The sequence below is a fragment of the Dermacentor albipictus genome, chromosome 2 (genome assembly GCF_038994185.2).
Source record: "Dermacentor albipictus isolate Rhodes 1998 colony chromosome 2, USDA_Dalb.pri_finalv2, whole genome shotgun sequence".
In the NCBI taxonomy this organism is placed as follows: domain Eukaryota; kingdom Metazoa; phylum Arthropoda; class Arachnida; order Ixodida; family Ixodidae; genus Dermacentor; species Dermacentor albipictus.
In genome coordinates, this window is record NC_091822.1 from 149,858,262 (window position 1) to 149,878,009 (window position 19,748).

The 19,748-nt window shown below is 52.7% G+C and overlaps 2 protein-coding genes across 3 annotated transcripts; both read left to right on the top strand.

The window, feature by feature from the left end:
* The first annotated feature begins 3,241 nt into the window (after positions 1–3,241).
* Positions 3,242–9,413, top strand: LOC135899822 (endothelin-converting enzyme 1-like). The gene is made up of 3 exons (XM_065429173.1): positions 3,242–3,345; positions 3,971–4,901; positions 6,819–9,413. The coding sequence occupies exons 1-3, from the start codon at positions 3,311–3,313 to the stop codon at positions 8,922–8,924; spliced, it is 3,072 nt and encodes a 1,023-aa protein (XP_065285245.1). The 5' UTR covers positions 3,242–3,310; the 3' UTR covers positions 8,925–9,413.
* A 2,142-nt stretch (positions 9,414–11,555) lies between these two features.
* Positions 11,556–18,943, top strand: LOC135899821 (endothelin-converting enzyme 1-like). Of its 2 annotated transcripts, none has more exons than XM_065429172.1 (3): positions 11,556–11,708; positions 12,334–13,264; positions 14,874–18,943. In XM_065429172.1, the coding sequence occupies exons 1-3, from the start codon at positions 11,674–11,676 to the stop codon at positions 16,977–16,979; spliced, it is 3,072 nt and encodes a 1,023-aa protein (XP_065285244.1). In that variant the 5' UTR covers positions 11,556–11,673; the 3' UTR covers positions 16,980–18,943. The 2 variants fall into 2 exon arrangements, with proteins under 2 accessions (XP_065285244.1, XP_070390205.1); XM_070534104.1 differs by lacking the exon at positions 11,556–11,708 and adding an exon at positions 12,107–12,168.
* Positions 18,944–19,748: the final 805 nt, after the last annotated feature.

Consider the following 19,748-nt stretch of genomic DNA (forward strand, 5'->3'; position numbering starts at 1 on the left):
TAGAGAAATATATCATATCTAGTTCGCAATTCGGATTTCAAAAACACAAGTCAACTGAACAGGCACTACTTCGTGCAAAGGAGAAAATTATTCAAGGTATTGAAAATAAGGATTTTACTTCAGGTCTCTTTCTAGATTTGCGGAAAGCATTTGATTCGGTGAATCATGATATTCTGCTTCTAAAACTGCAGTGTTATGGAATACGTGCCATGTCATTGAAATTGATAACCAGCTACCTTGAGAAACGCTTCCAATTTACAGATGTTAATAATTATTCCTCGACGTCGTTAAATGTAACAAATGGAGTACCCCAAGGATCAGTATTAGGTCCTACCCTGTTTTTGTTATACATTAATGACATAACTCAGATTGACATCACCCTTGATATAGTAATGTTTGCGGACGATACTAACGTATTTTTTACTTCACGGACAAAACGTGAACTTCAAGAAAAGACTAATCATTATCTACAAAACCTATCCAAATGGCTAAATGATAATTGTCTACAATTAAATGCCTCTAAAACTAAATACATCGTTTTTTTCCCCTCCAAATAAACGCGACCAACATGACATGCATATTACGTATAGAACCGAGATTATTCAGCAAACACCTGAGCAAAAATTCCTAGGTGTTTGGTTCCAAGAGTCTTTGGTATGGTCATGTCACGTCGACCATTTGGTAGTCGATATAGCTCGATCAATAGGATGTATTAGAAAGATTTCTACATTAATACCTCTTCGGCTAAAAAAAACTCTTTATTACACTCTAGTATATTCTAAGATTGCCTACTGTTCGCTAGTATGGGGCACCACCACTCAGCGCAACTATAATAGATTAGCGGTACTACAAAAGCGCGTGCTACGTATATTTGAAAATTATGCAGGATATATGCGTGACTTACCTACCAGGGAGTTATTTCTGAAACACAACATGCTTATGGCCAATCAAATTTATCTCTATAAATTAGTGCAACATATGTACACAACAAACATATACAAAGACTGTGATATGGTAGTTGAACATAAGTACGGGTTTAGGCAGCATAGGAGGACGCTTCCGAAGATTAGGACAAATTACGGGAAACAATCGGTAACGTATCAAGCTATACAGATTCTAAATAAACAGAAAGACATAATAAATTGGGCAGACAGCCGTGGTAAACTTAAAAGAATGTACAAAACGTTCCTTGTCAGAACAGGATGTGTATTGTAGACTGTTTTACATTACTTTCTACTATGACCATGACATTCCTGATTTTCTTTTTTTTTTCTTTTTGTCAGCACAATGTACTGGTGTATATAGTCGTTATCTACATATCTGTAACAGGATAAAGGGTCTCCTAGCTATATAACACATGAATCCTGTGTGACCTTTTCTATATGTATATCTATCTGCGTGATCTATGTACACATGTATGCATTTCATATCTGATGTATTAGAAGTCACTTTCTTTCCTTCATCGGCTGTACATTGAGTGCAACTGTAATTTTAATATAATGTGCACGTTACTGTATATGTTATTGTACGCGTAAACGCTGTATGAACTGAACGGGGGCAGGGGCCCAGTCAGGCTATTTCAGCCTTTAGTCTCTGTCTCCGCAGGAAATACCCTGAAATAAAGCGATTTTGATTTTTTTTTATTTTTGATTTTTGACTTCGTTCGGAATCAAATATTAGAACATTTCCTACAAGTAGCCTTCCGAGCACCATATTTGTTGCTAATCTTGGACCTGCGTTATTTGACAAAATATTCCTTCACTACTTGCTGCAGACACCAGCAACAGTAAGCAGCAGTAGTGCATTTTCCACTTTCGTGCGTACCTTTTATTGTTATTGCAATGAAGGAAATACGCAACACGATCTTAAAGCGAAGCTGTCTTGCTTGTGAACGCGTATTCTTCCCCCATATGCAGATTGATTAAAAACAACTTTTAAGGCGAAAGCCTTAGATCTCTACGTTTCAAGGTCGCGTCGTGAAGTACAGATAATACAGTGACCCATACCCACTTGAGGCAGAGGCTACAAGCGCTCGGCAAAGCGAAGCCAACTGTGCATACATTCATTGAAATCATCCAATGCAACACACAGAGCAGCGTGCATTTCAATAAAGAACAAGGTCAAAACAAGCATCCGAACCACTAATAAAGCACTGCATACCCCCCTCAGCAGTTGTAGTGACGGAGCGCGATGGGAAACGGAAGCCGTAGCGCCAGAGGAGGCTTCTGAGAAAGGGCGACGGAGGAGGAGGGAAATGTCAGCGGCGGCGCCCGTCGCTGGCATAGCAACTGTAGCAACGTTCTGGAAACGGCGGCAGGGCGCTCGCGCCCCTTGTATGCGTCGCCGCGTGGGCTCAGAGCTTCGCTCCACATCGCTACGGGTGACGACGCGCCACGTCTACTCGATGGGCGGGGAAGACCGAGAATGTGCGCCACGGCGGAAGAAACTAGTGCAGCTCGAAATGCCTCTCATCGTAACCGCCATCGGGAGGAAGCGGCTGTGGACGTAGCTGCGGCAGCGGCTCGACGAGAGCAATGTGTGGCCGCTAGTTGAGCAGCAGATCAATCGAAGGTATAAGTAGGCATTAGCCTTCACATTCTAAAGTCCTAAGCATCCCCGGTTTTATTCGACATGAAATCTCTACGAGTGGGAGGGCAGCCTGGTCCGGCTGCCTTCTGATTTACTCCGCTGCCAGAGCCCGGCCGACCAGCTATTTCAGCCGGTAAGGGACACCGCATGAACGTACCGCGTGAGCCCCGCGAAAAGATCGGAGTCTACCCAATCCCGAAACGCATGCGTCCCACACGCAACACCGAACGATGGCAAACCTTGGCAGGAACCCTTAGGAGGTCATACAAGGTTATGCTAGGTTATACTACACCTAGGATAACCACAACTTGCGCAACAAGCCACTCTTACGAAGCCTTCGGAGGGCGAGGAACGCCCAGGAAGACATAGTATACGTGGGCGCGACGGGCCCCGTCAGAGAGGTCATGACGGTGACAGTCGCCAACTGTCAAGTCAATCTCCGCAAGTGTGTCTCCGTCAGAACTGCCAACCCCGCGCAGACAGAAGAACTGGCGATGTCGTCAGCCGCAGGGACAAACCCCGAAGCAAACATCGTCGCGGACTCGCAGCAGGCCTGGCGGAACCTGTCTGACGACACACGTGCGGAAATATTTCAACCGCAAGGTGACGCCCGCAGCAGTCCGTGCCACTAGCGCTGAAGTGCGAAGAAAAGAAAGACCAGCGAGGTGCGCGCCACGCACTAGTATCACAGCGAGCTGTTAGAAGAAGAAGCATCTTCGCCATGGCCACACAGCAGAATGGGCGTCCCGATTCGAAGTAAGGCTGGCTCGTTTCTATACGTTGACGACAGTGCTCGTTCAATTGTGCGGCTTTTAAAGCGAAGACAGCGCAAATATTTCTTGAGCGGGAAGGATTCGACGACTAGAAGCGACAAAAGACGGGACCGTAAAAGCTAGTGCTTAGCGCTTGAGTGGGGCGCGTCTTCTGGCTGATCATTTGTAAGAGAGACAACTCAGCTAAAGCCCGACCGTTTGCGCTGGCCGAACGTCGCCAACACCATGGGCGCGCTGCAGTTCACCTGGGCGAGCGTGTAGGCAATAGGGGAAAGGCATGGCCTCCGAGGCTGCGAGTGCAGTAGATCTCGGAAGCCATACGAGAGGGATAACAAGGAAATTAAGAGAAGCCATGCATAAGGCTGAGTTGGTGAGGTTTGTTGAGCAGTCAGTCGAGAAGAAATGTTCCATGCTATTGGTCGCCTCCAACATAATGCTACAAAGTAAGTCCACGAGTTTCCCTCGTACCAGCTTTAGCTTTCAGACATTATAGCCATATTCTGCGAAAAGGCTGGTGGCAACTTTTCATTTCTTTTGTTTATCTCCACCTTGAATTCTGCGAAACTCTATCCGTGAAATCTGAACCTGTGCTGATGTTCTGTTCACAGAAACCCCGCTAAGCTTCCAGAGCCGCCAGAACAGTCAGAGCAGCCAAATAGCGGAAACAAGAAGCAGAAGAAAAGGAAGAAGCGCCGCTCAAAAAGCCCGCGTAAGGCCAGCGATGGCTCGCAGGAGTCGACGCTCACTTCGCAAGCATCGGCGGCATGGAGTACACTCCTGACCACGGAAGACGGGGAAACAGACAACGCATTGCCGTTCCAAAGTGCAAAGCGTCCGAAAGTCTCCTCGGGTAGTGCATCGGCTGACAGCGCCGCGCCCCTAGCAGCCGGATGGCTAACACGCAAAGATCCCACCAGCAGCGACGCGCCGCAACAGCAACAGATGACCGTCGCCAAAAGGAGCACGCCTGTCGAAGCATTGCCGCAGACGATCACCGCCAAAAGCAGCTCGTCTGCTAAGCAATTGCAAAAGACGGCACTCGCGGAGAGTAGCACGTCTGCTAAGGAAGTGCCAGAGCCCCGTGCTCCATCAAGACGGGAACGACTGCCGTCAGAAGCCTCATTCGTCGGCATGTCGTTCGGCACGTCTGGTCCAAGCAGCAGGCGGACATCGTCTCGTCACTGGGGTGGCAGCCTGTTCGACCTGTCTCCCAGCACCAGGCTCGACGAGACGACGCTGGTCCTAGGATCTCGCGCGAGCATGCCCGAGATCTTTGGAGGCTGGGCCCCAGACGACAGGTCGCCGGAACGTCAAGGCGCCGGCGCCGCGACGGGAGGCAGGGCGGCGGAGTCGCTCCAACGTCCCGCGTCACCTAAAGACGGTGCCACGCCGTCGCGACTCTCCAGAGGACCAAGGCGACTCTCTGCCGTGCGATGGCTGTCCGATACCGAGCAAACACCGGAGAGACGTTCTGCAGCGGGCACTTCGGCAGCGCTGTCACCAGGACATCCGACGAAAGGCGCTCGGACCGAGTCTGAGGTATCGCACTGGTGTTTATGCCGGGTCTCGTATCGATTACTGTAGCATAAGATTCGGTGCAAACGTTGGCGCGCTTTCTTTTTATGCGAAGCATATTACGAGAGCTCAACCCAGCTCCTCAGGCGCGGCGGTGTCGCCATGAAACCACGTGACACCGTGACGTCACGACAGAGGAGAAGTGGCTTTGGCTCAACTCTTGCAAGACGGACTGGGTGGGAATCGAACCAGGGTCTCCGGAGTGTGGGACGGAGACGCTACCACTGAGCCACGAGTACGATGCTTCAAAGCGGTACAAAAGCACCTCTAGTGAAGGCGGTGTTGCCTTAGAAACGAGCTGTTTCTAAGGCGTGCGTCTCTTGCTCAGGCGCACATTTCGTTGCCGCGCCGAACGCTGCTTTGCTCGACGCTCACCGCGTCCAATGCGGGGCGCGTAGTCGCTGCCCTGTAGCCCATTGTCTTACACCCCTTGGCGGGTCGACGGGAACGCTGTCGCGTTCCACTCTTGAAGGCGAAGCAGTAATGCATGAGTTGTTTCTTCGTCTAGCCGAACCAAATATAGCCAAGCAACAGCAGTTCACCAGGCTAAACAGTGGTTCAACTACTAAAATAAAGGCTAGTATGCTTCGCATCCTGGGCTTAACCTTACCTAAGCCACAGCCATTTTTTTTCTTTTTATTCGCTTGAATTACCCTCGCGACGCAAAGCTTGAAATCGTCAAAGCTGTCGTCGTTGGCGTTGCCGTGAGGTTACGTATAAAGTCCAAGTGCGATAAGATTCGATCGCGGCCCGCACGCCGTGCGCTCTGCGCGTGAGGGGAAGCGTGCGACTGCGATCAGAAAAGGATGGTGAGCGAGGTCAATATTGGAGGTCACGTGATAAAGCACTCGCAAGGGGAATGGGAGGTAAGGAAAGAGAGGGAAATGAGCGCACGGGGCCGTGATCGAGCATACGCTAGAGAAGGAGGGGGGTAGGCCGCGGCAGGTGAGTGCGTGTCTTTTCTAGCACGGTCGTGCACCCACGCCCTGTCCTGAAGGTAGTCTGTGGTACAAAGCTTGGCCGAGCTAAGATGTCTGGTGGCTGAATGTGCGCTGCCTTCGCGCGCGCCTAGTGCTTGAGCTCGCGTAATCTCAAGCATCGAAGATGCGATGATGGGAGAGGCATGCAGCAGAAGCGCTCGATCGCTCATATTTGCGCTCTTCGTACTAGCGCTGTGACGGCGACTGTTCGCGATCTTTGAGATCTGTTCGTGTTTGCCTGTGGTCGCGTGACACAATGCTTGCTATTTTAATTAATAAGGGAATGTTTACTGCAATTTATACGGCCGATAAAAAATAAGAACCCTACATCGTGTAGTTGTGTAGTGCGCTTCTACCACTACAAATGCTTTGCCTCTCGGACGTGATTGCGACTTTCTTTTATTGCAGCGTCTGCACACTTTCCGGTCTTGAGCATGTTTCCACTGACCCTTTCTTTACCTTGGATTGTTAGAGAGTCTTAGCTCGTCTACAAACTTATTACCGCTTGCGGATTACCGGGTTATGGAGCTGCGAACGGCAGTAAGAACGCTGTTAACAACATCTATGGATGGTTTGTCCTACAACAACGGTTTCTAAGTGTATTTGCGTTGCGCAAATTTTCTCGTCTAATGAAAATATTCCGAAAGTAAAAGAACTGCATGTTATAACGATTACGTCGCTCTCGGCACTTTAACCCAGCCGTTAAGTATAGCATAGCAGATCATTGCAGTGGTAGCCTGGTGCGATTTCTCCGGTTAAACTCTGCGTCACAAGATGTTGTCGCTAGCAGCGTTCTTGGTTTCGTTCCCCACTCGGATAAACCGGAACTCTGCATACAGCAATACGATTGCGACAACCTAATCTCCCCATTAATGGCACCCGTTGCTGGGATTTCTTTCAGATGCGGGCAGGGCGAGCTCCACACGCCGCAGTCAGAGTTCCGCGGAGCGCCAGGGTAGGTCGCGAAGAAATGGCGGTCGCCTGCTCCCTCTGCTGTACGTTCTGGCTGACGTCGCTCGGCGTCCTGCTGCTTTTCTGGGGTCACGCGGCGGACGACCGCGACGACCCGCTGTGCAAGACCGAGGACTGCGTCAGGCACGCCGAGCTCATCGCCGCCATCACCGCCGCGACGAACGTGGACCCCTGCGAAGACTTCGGTGCTTACGTCTGCTCGGCCTTGTCGTCACCAGCCAGCCTGGCTGCTCGAGGTCGGGCTGGCCACCCGCACGCGGTGCCCTCCGCCGTGGACGCCGCCATCTACGCCTGGTTGGACGGCTTGGGAGAGACGCTGCGCAACGGCAGCTCCGCGCTGCCAGCCGGTCGCAAGCCCCTGAAGATGTACGAGCTGTGCATGGGAGGAGACGACTCGCGCCACTACGGCGCCGACCCGACGGAGTTCTTGCGGTTCTTGAGAGAGGTCGGGCTGAGCTGGCCCGAGGACCCACCGAAAGGCGTGGACGCCATCTCCGTCTTCGTTTCGCTCGCCTTCAACTACGAGGCCCCGGCGTGGTTCTCGGTGGCCGTCGCGGAGTCGCCGTCAGGCTCTCAGGACTGGAGGCTGGTCGTCTCTCCGGACCGTTACACGTCCGCGCTGTGGGCGCATCACAAGACCACGGTCAATTCCGGGGCGTACGTCTCCTTCTGGCAAGGTATGTGGCGATCGCTGGTGGGCGACTCTGCGGCTTCCCTCGATGATAACGCGATCAACAAGACGGCTGCGATGGAAGACGACATTTTGTGGAAGCTTTACCGAGCGCTGACGAAGCCGCTGAAAAGGACGGCGCTGTCCTCGGTCGCGGAACTTGCAAACTACACGACCTCGATTTCGTCCGCGAGTTGGTTCAGGGCGCTGACGTTGAGTCTACCACTGCGTCCTACGCTCGCTACCGAGATCTTCCTAACGGACGTAGCCTACGTGAGAACCATCGGCGACCTGTTCGCCACGTACGACGACCAGAAGCTGGTACGGCATCTGTCTTGGAGCTTCGTGAAGATGTACGGACCAGTCGCGAACCCTCATTTGTTTGTCGATCGCCTCGAGGACGCCAAGATCGCCCTACTCTACCGTCCCTTGTTTTGCGGCGTCAACGTCGAGGTTCCGTACAGGCTGCTTGTTTCGGCCCTGTACTTCGCCGCGCGAATTTCCGACCACGACAAGGCGTCCGTCGACGCCACTTTCGACAGCCTGATCCTCGCGGCTGCGGAAAAGGTGTCCAACTCCAGTTGGCTGGACGCCGACAGCAAGCACCCGGTCGAAGCAAAGATCAAGGCCGTCAACGCGAGTATCTGGCCCGACGAGGAGCTCCTGAGGACGGACGTCCTGGAAGCCATGCACGAGGAGTTTCCCGAAGACAGGTCCTCTTTCTCCGCGTACTGGGTCGCCTCTCGGAGGGCGATTCGTCGGGCCAAAAGTCGGACGCTCTACCGCCGACACTCGGTTGGCCCGATCGGTTCCGAAGAGCCGTACCTGACTTACGACGCCGTCGCGAACAGCGTACTGGTCGCCTTGGGCGCGCTCGTCGCGCCGCTGTACTACCGGAACGGCACCCGAGGCGCGCTGTACGGCGGCATCGGCTTCCTGATGGCACTCGAGATCGTCAAGTCGATCGACCGGGAAGGTCTGCGATGGGACCCCAACGGCAACGCAGTCGATTCGTTTCTGTCGCAGTTGTCGCTGGAGGAGTTCGTCCTGCTCAACTCGTGCCCCGGCCGAGGGCAGCGACAGACCGCGTTCCCGGAGATTCCAGCGCTGGAAGTGGCGTACGCCGCGCTTCAGAGGGCGCTGAAGAAGGACGGGCGTCGTTACAGAATCGCCAGACACCTGACTGAAGAAAAGGTGTTCTTCATAACCCTCTGCTACGTGACGTGTGCGCTGAGGGGCACGGACAACCACACGGGCACCGACTGCAACAAGGCGGTGAAAAACTTTCCCGAGTTTGCGAGGGCGTTTTCCTGCCCCCGCGGGTCCAAGATGAACCCGCGCACGAAGTGCGTGTTTTTCAACTGAACGAAATGTGAAAGCCGACTGATGACTGGGGTCTATGGACCTCCCTAACCGACCCTCATTTGAAGATATACCTCGATGGGACGATCTTGTTTCGGCGTGTTAAAGATGGGAGAAAGCGCGACTGGACTACGACAGAAGCAGGAAGCGTTCGCCAGTCGCCCGCTTTTGTGCGAATGCCGTTCCGGTCTTCATTGCGGTGTCTCATTCTGGTTCTCTGCTTGAGAACTTATTCTGCGTCGTGTGCGTCGTTTAGTTCAGCAGTTATTCGGTGTCTAGTCATTACGCGTCGCTGTGTTTGCCACGCGCACAAAACAAAACGGTAAATCTTGCTTTTGCGAACGCATTTTTTTTTAATGATTGGGACACTTTCTTTTTCTTTTGTTTCGTTTTTCTTTCTCCGGTCTTTCTGACTGTGCACCCCTTTTCTCGTGTTTTCACTGTCTTCAGTGCGTGATTTTTTGAGAATACAGCCGCTATCGTATAATGGAACCGCTATCACAATTGAACTAATTGAACGCAAATGCTCTCTTTATACGTCATTGTATTGATAAACCAGCCTCTCCACTGTATACCTGGGAGACCGGACGAGCTTTGTCATGTCGAAGAAATTGCGACTTTTTTTCCCGGTTCTCCCTTTTTCGCCTTCCGTATTTCTCGGGGTGAAAATACAGCATCATGCTTATGATGATGATATATTTTCTTGTAAGCAGAGAATATGGCAATTTGCAGCGAATGCAGTGCTGATTTTTTTAGCTTGTTTTACTGGACTACGAAACCGTATTGCATAGAAAACGTTCATTCACACCATGTACAAAGATGAACGAAAGTAAACTCGTCTTCAAGACTATGCACACAGATAATTCTGTGTATCAGAAAGTTTACTTAGGCTATGTGCAAGAAATAATAAAAGTAATGTATCTGCTGGGCTATGTACACAGGTGATAAATAAGTAAACACCATTAAACAGACACTATGCGGGCACTAGTATCACGACCATTACATATGATATATCAAGACGACATTGAAAAGGAAACCAGGAAAATTACCCGAAATTGGTTTTTATCGCCACTCCGGGAAGCCTAGTTTCGACTTCGTTCGGAACCAAATATTAGAACATTTCCTACAAGTAGCCTTCCGAGCACCATAATTGTTGCTATTCTTGGACCTGCGTTATTTGACAAAATATTCCTTCACTACTTGCTGCACACACCAGCAATAGTAAGCAGCAGTAGTCCATTTTCCACTTTCGTGCGTACCTTTTGTTGCTATTGCAATGAAGGAACTGCGCAACACGATCTTAAAGCGAAGCTGTCTTGCTTGTGAACGCGTATTCTTCCCCCATATGCAGATTGATTAAAAACACCTTTTAAGGCGAAAGCCTTAGATCTCTAGTTTCAAGGTCGCGTCGTGAGGTACAGATAATACAGTGACCCATACCCACTTAAGGCAAAGGCTACAAGCGCTCGGCAAAGTGAAGCGAACTGTGCATACATTCACTGAAATCATCCAATGCAACGCACACAGCAGCGTACATTTCAATAAAGAACAAGGTCAAAACAAGCATCCGAACCACTAATAAAGCACTGCATACCCCCCTCAGCAGTTGTAGTGACGGAGCGCGATGGGAAACGGAAGCCGTAGCGCCAGAGGAGGCTTCTGAGAAAGGGCGACGGAGGAGGAGGGAAATGTCAGCGGCGGCGCCCGTCGCTGGCATAGCAACTGTAGCAACGTTCTGGAAACGACGGCAGCACGCTCGCGCCCCTCTTATGCGTCGCCGCGTGGGCCCAGAGATTCGTTCCACATCGCTGCGGGTGACGACGCGCTACATCTAGTCGATGGGCGGGGAAGAACTAGAATGTGCGCCACGGCGGAAAAAACTAGTGCAGCTCGAAATGCCTCTCATCGTAACCGCCGTCGGGAGGAAGCGGCTGTGGACGAAGCTGCGGCAGCGGCTCGACGAGAGCAATATGTGGCCGCTAGTTGAACAGCAGATCAACCGAAGGTATAACTAGGCTTTCGCCTTCACATTCTAAAGTTTTAAGCATCCCCGGTATTTTTTTTTTATTCGACGTGAAATATCTACGAGTGGGAGGGCAGCCTGGTCCGGCTGCCTTCCGATTTACTCCGCTGCCAGAGCCCGGCCGACCGGCTATTTCAGCCCGTAAGGGACACCGCGTGAACGTACCGCGTGAGCCCCGCGAAAAGATCGGAATCTACCCAATTCCGAAACGCATGCGTCCCACACGCAACACCGAACGATGGCAAACCTTGGCAGGAACCCTTAGGAGGTCATACAAGGTTAAGCTAGGTTATACTACACCTAGGATAACCACAACTAGCGCAACAAGCCACTCTTACGAAGCCTTTGGAGGGCGAGGAACGCCCAGAAAGACATACTATACGTGGGCGCGACGGGCCCCGTCAGAGAGGTCATGACGGTGACAGTCGCCAACTGTCAAGTCAATCTCCGCAAGTGTGTCTCCGTCAGAACTGTCGACCCCGCGCAGACAGAAGAACTGGCGATGTCGTCAGCCGCAGGCACAAACCCCGAAGCAAACATCGTCGCGGACTCGCAGCAGGCCTGGCGGAACCTGTCTGACGACACACGTGCGGAAATATTTCAACCGCAAGGTGACGCCCGCAGCAGTCCGTGCCACTAGCGCTGAAGTGCGAAGAAAAGAAAGACCAGCGAGGTGCGCGCCACGCACTAGTATCACAGCGAGCTGTTAGAAGAAGAAGCATCCTCGTCATGGCCACACAGCAGAATGGGCTTCCCGATTCGAAGTAAGACTGGCTCATTTCTATACGTTGACGACAGTGCTCGTTCAATTGTGCGGCTTTTAAAGCGAAGACAGCGCAAATATTTCTTGAGCGGGAAGGATTCGACGACTAGAAGCGACAAAAGACGGGACCGTAAAAGCTAGTGCTTAGCGCTTGAGTGGGGCGCGTCTTCTGGCTGATCATCTGTAAGAGAGACAACTCAGCTAACGCCCGACCGTTTACGCTGGCCGAACGTCGCCAACACCATGGGCGCGCTGCAGTTCACCTGGGCGAGCGTGTAGGCAATAGTGGAAAGGCATGGCCTCCGAGGCTGCGAGCGCAGTAGATCTCGGAAGCCATACGAGAGGGATAACAAGGAAATGAAGAGAAGCCATGCATAAGGCTGAGTTGGTGAGGTTTGTTGAGCAGTCAGTCGAGAAGAAATGTTCCATGCTCTTGGTCGCCTCCAACATAATGCTACAAAGTAAGTCCACGGGTTTCCCTCGTATCAGCTTTAGCTTTGAGACATTATAGCCATATTCTGCGAAAAGGCTGGTGGCAACTTTTCATTTCATTTGTTTATCTCCACCTTGAATTCTGCGAAACTCTATCCGTGAAATCTGAACCTGCGCTGATTTTCTGTTCACAGAAACCCCGCTACGCTTCCAGAGCCGCCAGAACAGTCAGAGCAGCCAAATAGCGGAAACAAGAAGCAGAAGAAAAGGAAGAAGCGCCGCTCAAAAAGCCCGCGTAAGGCCAGCGACGGCTCGCAGGAGTCGACGCTCACTTCGCAAGCATCGGCGGCATGGAGTACACTCCTGACCACGGAAGACGGGGAAACGGACAACGCATTGCCGTTCCAAAGTGCAAAGCGTCCGAAAGTCTCCTCGGGTAGTGCATCGGCTGACAGCGCCGCGCCCCTAGCAGCCGGATGGCTAACACGCAAAGATCCCACCAGCAGCGACGCGCCGCAACAGCAACAGATGACCGTCGCCAAAAGGAGCACGCCTGTCGAAGCATTGCCGCAGACGACCACCGCCAAAAGCAGCTCGTCTGCTAAGCAATTGCAAAAGACGGCACTCGCGGAGAGTAGCACGTCTGCTAAGGAAGTGCCAGAGCCCCGTGCTCCATCAAGACGGGAACGACTGCCGTCAGAAGCCTCATTCGTCGGCATGTCGTTCGGCACGTCTGGTCCAAGCAGCAGGCGGACATCGTCTCGTCACTGGGGCGGCAGCCTGTTCGACCTGTCTCCCAGCACCAGGCTCGACGAGACGACGCTGGTGCTAGGATCTCGCGCGAGCATGCCCGAGATCTTTGGAGGCTGGGCCCCAGACGACAGGTCGCCGGAACGTCAAGGCGCCGGCGCCGCGACGGGAGGCAGGGCGGCGGAGTCGCTCCAACGTCCCGCGTCACCTAAAGACGGTGCCACGCCGTCGCGACTCTCCAGAGGACCAAGGCGACTCTCTGCCGTGCGATGGCTGTCCGATACCGAGCAAACACCGGATAGACGTTCCGCAGCGGGCACTTCGGCAGCGCTGTCACCAGGACATCCGACGAAAGGCGCTCGGACCGAGTCTGAGGTATAGCACTGGCGTTTATGCCGGGTCTCGTATCGATTACTGTAGCATAAGATTCGATGCAAACGCTGGCGCGCTTTCTTTTTTTCTTTTTATTCGCTTGAATTAACCTCGCGACGCAAAGCTTGAAATCGTCAAAGCTGTCGTCGTTGGCGTTGCCGTGAGGTTACGTATAAAGTCCAAGTGCGATAAGATTCGATCGCGGCCCGCACGCCGTGTGCTCTGCGCGTGTGGGGAAGCGTGCGACGGCGATCAGAAAAGGATGGTGAGCGAGGCCTATATTGGAGGTCACGTGATAAAGCACTCGCAAGGGGAATGGGAGGTAAGGAAAGAGAGGGAAATGAGCGCACGGGGCCGTGATCGAGCATACGCTAGAGAAGGAGGAGGGTAGGCCGCGGCAGGTGAGTGCGTGTCTTTTCTAGCACGGTCGTGCACCCATGCCCTGTCCTGAAGGTAGTCTGTGGTACAAAGCTTGGCCGAGCTGAAATATCTGGTGGCTGAATGTGCGCTGCCTTCGCGCGCGCCTAGTGCTTGAGCTCGCGTAATCTCAAGCATCGCAGATGCGATGACGGGAGAGGCAGCAGAAGCGCTAGATCGCTCATATTTGCGCTCTTCGTACAAGCGCTGTGACGGCGACTGTTGGCGCTCATTGAGTGAGATCTGTTCGTGTTTGCCTGTGGTCGCGTGACACAATGCTTGCTGTTTTAATTAATAAGCGAATGTTTACTGCAATTTATACGGCCGATAAAAATAAGAACCCTATACCGCTATAGATGCTTTGCCTCTCGGGCGTGATTGCGACTTTTTTTATTGCAGCGTCTGCACACTTTCCGGTCTTGAGCATGTTCCACTGACACTTTCTTTACCATGGATTGTTAGAGAGTCTTAGCTCGCCTACAAACTTGTTACCGCTTGCGGATTACCCGGTTATGGAGCTGCGAACGGCAGTAGGAACGCTGTTAACAACGTCTATGGATGTTTTGTCCTACAACAACGGTTTCTAAGTGTACTTGCGTTGCGCAAGTTTTCTCGTCTAATGAAAATATTACGAAAGTAAAAGAACTGCGTGTTATAACGATTATGTCGCTCTCGGCACTTTAACCCAGCGGTTAAGTATAGTACAGCAGATCATTGCAGTGGTAGCCTGGTGTGATTTCTCTGGTTAAACTCTGCGTCACAAGATGTCGCTAGCTCGTACGAACTTATTACCGCTTGCGGATTACCAAGTTATTGAGCTGCGAACGGCAGTAGGAACGCTGTTAACAACGTCTATGGATGGTTTGTCCTACAACAACGGTTTCTAAGTGTATTTGCGTTGCGCAAGTTTTCTCGTCTAATGAAAATATTCCGAAAGTTTTTAAAAGGACTGCGTGTTATAACGATTATGTCGCTCTCGGCACTTTAACCTAGCCGTTAAGTATAGCACAGCAGATCATTGCAGTGGTAGCCTGGTGTGATTTCTCTGGTTAAACTCTGCGTCACAAGATGTTGTCGCTAGCAGCGTTCTTGCTTTCGTTCCCCACTCGCATAAACCGGAATTCCGCATACAGTAATACGATTGCGACAACCTAATCTCCCCATTAATGGCACCCGTTGCTGGGATTTCTTTCAGATGCGGGCAGGGCGAGCTCCACACGCCGCAGTCAGAGTTCCGCGGAGCGCCAGGCTAGGTCGCGAAGAAATGGCGGTCGCCTGCTCCCTCTGCTGTACGTTCTGGCTGGCGTCGCTCGGCGTCCTGCTGCTTTTCTGGGGTCACGCGGCGGACGACCGCGACGACCCGCTGTGCAAGACCGAGGACTGCGTCAGGCACGCCGAGCTCATCACCGGCATCACCGCCGCGACGAACGTGGATCCCTGCGAAGACTTCGGTGCTTACGTCTGCTCGGCCTTGTCGTCACCAGCCAGCCTTGCTGCTCGAGGTCGGGCTGGCCACCAGCACGCGGTGCCCTCCGCCGTGGACGCCGCCGTCTACGCTTGGTTGGACGGCTTGGGAGAGACGCTGCGCAACGGCAGCTTCGCGCTGCCAGCCGGTCGCAAGCCCCTGAAGATGTACGAGCTGTGCATGGGAGGAGACGACTCGCACCACTACGGCGCCGACCCGACAGAGTTCTTGCGGTTCTTGAGAGAGGTCGGGCTGAGCTGGCCCGAGGACCCACCGAAAGGCGTGGACGCCATCTCCGTCTTCGTTTCGCTCGCCTTCAACTACGAGGCTCCGGCGTGGTTCTCGGTGGCCGTCGCGGAGTCGCCGTCAGGCTCTCAGGACTGGAGGCTCGTCGTCTCTCCGGACCGTTACACGTCCGCGCTGTGGGCGCATCACAAGACCACGGTCAATTCCGGGGCGTACGTCTCCTTTTGGCAAGGTATGTGGCGATCGCTGGTGGGCGACTCTGCGGCTTCCCTCGATGATAACGCAATCAACAAGACGGCTGCCATGGAAGACGACGTTTTGTGGAAGCTTTACCGAGCGCTGACGAAGCCGCTGAAAAGGACGGCGCTGTCCTCACTCGCGGAACTTGCAAACTACACGACCTCGATTTCGTCCGCGAGTTGGTTCAGGGCGCTGACGTTGAGTCTTCCGCTGCGTCCTACGCTCGCTACCGAGATCTTCCTAACGGACGTAGCCTACGTGAGAACCATCGGCGACCTGTTCGCCACGTACGACGACCAGAAGCTGGTACGGCATCTGTCTTGGAGCTTCGTGAAGATGTATGGACCAGTCGTGAACCCTCAGTTGTTTGTCGATCGCCTCGAGGACGCCAAGATCGCCCTACTCTACCGTCCCTTGTTTTGCGGCGTCAACGTCGAGGTTCCGTACAAGCTGCTTGTTTCGGCCCTGTACTTCGTCGCGCGAATTTCCGACCACGACAAGGCGTCCGTCGACGCCACTTTCGACAGCCTGATCCTCGCGGCTGCGGAAAAGGTGTCCAACTCCAGTTGGCTGGACGCCGACAGCAAGCACCCGGTCGAAGCAAAGATCAAGGCCGTCAACGCGAGTATCTGGCCCGACGAGGAGCTCCTGAGGACGGACGTCCTGGAAGCCATGCACGAGGAGTTTCCCGAAGACAGGTCCTCTTTCTCCGCGTACTGGGTCGCCTCTCGGAGGGCGATTCGTCGGGCCAAAAGTCGGACGCTCTACCGTCGACACTCGGTGGGCCCGATCGGTTCCGAAGAACCGTACCTGACTTACGACGCCGTCGCGAACAACGTACTGGTCGCCTTGGGCGCACTCGTCGCGCCACTGTACTACCGGAACGGCACCCGGGGCGCGCTGTACGGCGGCATCGGCTTCCTGATGGCACTCGAGATCGTCAAGTCGATCGACCGGGAAGGCCTGCGGTGGGACCCCAACGGCAACGCAGTCGATTCGTTTCTGTCGCAGTTGTCGCTGGAGGAGTTCGTCTTGCTCAACTCGTGCCCCGGCCGAGGGCAGCGACAGACCGCGTTCCCGGAGATTCCAGCCCTGGAAGTGGCGTACGCCGCGCTCCAGAGGGCGCTGAAGAAGGACGGGCGTCGTTACAGAATCGCCAGACACCTGACTGAAGAAAAGGTGTTCTTCATAACCCTCTGCTACGTGACGTGTGCGCTGAGGGGCACGGACAACCACACGGGCACCGACTGCAACAAGGCGGTGAAAAACTTTCCCGAGTTTGCGAGGGCGTTTTCCTGCCCCCGTGGGTCCAAGATGAACCCGCGCACGAAGTGCGTGTTTTTCAACTGAACGAGATGTGAAAGCCGATTGATGACTGGGGTCTATCGACCTTCCTAACCGACCCTCATTTGAAAATATACCTCGATGGGACGATCTTGTTTCGTCGTGTTAAAGCTCGGAGAAAGTGCGACTGGACTACGACAGAAGCAGGAAGCGTTGGCCATTCGCCCGCTTTCGTGCGAATGCCGTTCCGGTCTTCAATGCGGTGTCTCATTTTGTTTCTCTGCTTGAGGACTTATTCGGTGTCGTGTGCGTCGTTTAGTTCAGCACTTATTCGGGGTCTAGTCATGACGTGTCGCTGTGTGTGTCACGTGCACAAAACAAAACGGTACATCTTGCTTTTGCGAACGTATTATTTTTTAACGATTGGGACATTTTCTTTTTCTTTTGTTTCGTTTTTCTTTCTCCGGCCTTTCTGACCGTGCGCCCCTTTTCTCGTGCCTTCACTGTCTTCAGTGCGTGATTATTGGAGAATGCGGCCCCGCAGTCACAATGCATTGCACGCTCTCCAGAACCTGAATAAGGCTCCTTCGAGAATCGTGTGTGTATGTACACAATTAAATTCGGAGCGCAACCCGCTGGTTCTGAAAGAGCGAGGGCACCGTCTATAATGTGGACTAATTTGGTTTTTTTTTTTAGATCCATCCGACCACGACAAGGCTGCGACAAAAAAAAAAGTCATGTCTGCAATCGCCCCTTCGCTCCCGGTTTTCCTCGAGAACTTTTTTTTTTCTTGCGTAAAAAACAGCTCGTATAGGTATAGCTTCTTGTTATCGTCGTTACACTTATTGTTTCCCGTCATCATCCGTAACGCTTGCTTTCAACGTTGATTTCAACGTTGCCTTTCGCGCGACCCCGTGCATTCATGCCGGCGGCTGTTTTTTTTTTTTTTTTGTGAGGCAGCGTTGCCCGATTCCTCTGATTTCGAGGAGAGCCGACAGGCCGAGCCACAGAGAGAAGCAGCCTTTATCGAAGCGAGGAAGCGGCTTTTATTTACAATTGCGAGCGAGCGATGTGAAAAACGCCTGAAGCGATCGAGCTTTGCTTGGGGCAGAAATTACATCCGTGGGCGCTTAGCGCGGGCGTCGCGTTGGAACGGCTGACCCGTCACATTTTGCTTGCCTCGGTTCGTTGAAGATAAGTGGGCATTGATGCGACAGCAAGCTCAGTGCATCGCCTCATTGTGAACGCTGCGAAATAATCGAGAAAAAGCGACGCTTGCTGAAATGGCGTAATCTCGAGGCGGGGACTAGCTTCCACACTGATTAGCTTCCACACTTCCACACTGACGGACGGACGGACGGACGGACGGACGGACGGACGGACGGACGGACGGACGGAAAACTTTATTGAAGGTCCTGAGGTGAACGACTCAGCGCGCTGCGGGCCGCTCCCACGTTGGGACAGTCAGGCCACGCCCGACCGCCGCATCGTGGGCCCTCTGGACAGCCCATATTTGCGCCCCGGCATCGGGGCTCTTGATAGCGGAGAGCCACATGTCCTCCTTGATTTGTTCCGTGCCTCGCAACAAGGGGCAACTCCTAGAGCATATGGTCTAAGCTAGCTAAGTCATTGCAGTGCCTGCAAGAACTACTGGCATAAGTGTCGGGATAAAGCTTGCGTAATAAAGCCGGGCTGGGATACGAGCCTGTCTGCGATAAGCGGAGGGTCAATGCCTGCGCTCTACTTAACTTCTGGTGAAGAAGGGGAAAGTCTCTCCTGCTGAGATAAAAGTGCTGCTTAATTTCATTGTATGTGGTCGATTGATCTCTGTTCTCCGACTGTGAAAAAAAATTGGGCCTTTCTTTATGCCGTGAAGTGAACCTAGGCGAAAGCTTTCCGAGAAGGCCAATTTCCGAGAGCTACCTGAACAATGAATCCAGACCCTGTTTTTAAGGGCAGGGCGTATGGGGCCGCGTACCGCACGCGGCGATAAATTTTGTTTCGAGCACCGAACAGACGTCTGTGATCGGTTCAGTTATAAAAACTTTGTTCCACAAGGGACAAAACTGACGCTCTTCTTGCCCTCTTATGCATCTCGAAAGCCTCGGCCTACCTTAACGCTATCTTGCTGAGATCCGCGACGCCTCTAACATATATTGAGCCAAGAAAGTAGGTCGGGTTCCTCTTAACTCAGTATATGAATGGGCCCTGCCGTCCAGTGTGCGAGATGTGCCTGCTAAGGCTTGCCGAAAACATAAAAAGGCAGCGCCGATACGTCAAGGCGCCCCAGAAACGAGTTGAATCGTTCAACACTTTGGTGGCGAAAAACAGCCTACCCAATTTTCCTTTACTTTTATTTTTCTTGCTTACTATTATTTCGGGACCAAAATGAAGATTACGCTTCCGCGACTGCAGACGGAACGGGTCACATCGATCATCCCGTCAAACATGCTAGCGCCATCGCCAAGGTTGTCAGTTGTAGGAACCCGCCGCGCATTGAACTGCGGCGAAGAGACACTGAACACAAAGGGGCTTCAACTGACCCGAATCTCAATGTGCCGTGGCTTTTCTTCTCTCTCACTGGATACGGGTGGCAAAAACAAGTCGCGTACACATATGGGTACGCAGCGAAAAACGGGACAGAACTAGGAAACAATATCCTAAATCCCCCTAATCAAAACAAAAATGCAGGTTATTATCACTGTTTGGTTGGAAAACATAGGCACTTGAAAGAAAGTAAGAGAGAACAAGGTGTTGGCTGACAACTGCCAGTCGAAGTGGCAGAATGCCTGCCTACTCTCCAGGATGGAGAGGATGGAGACATAAAAAATGAAT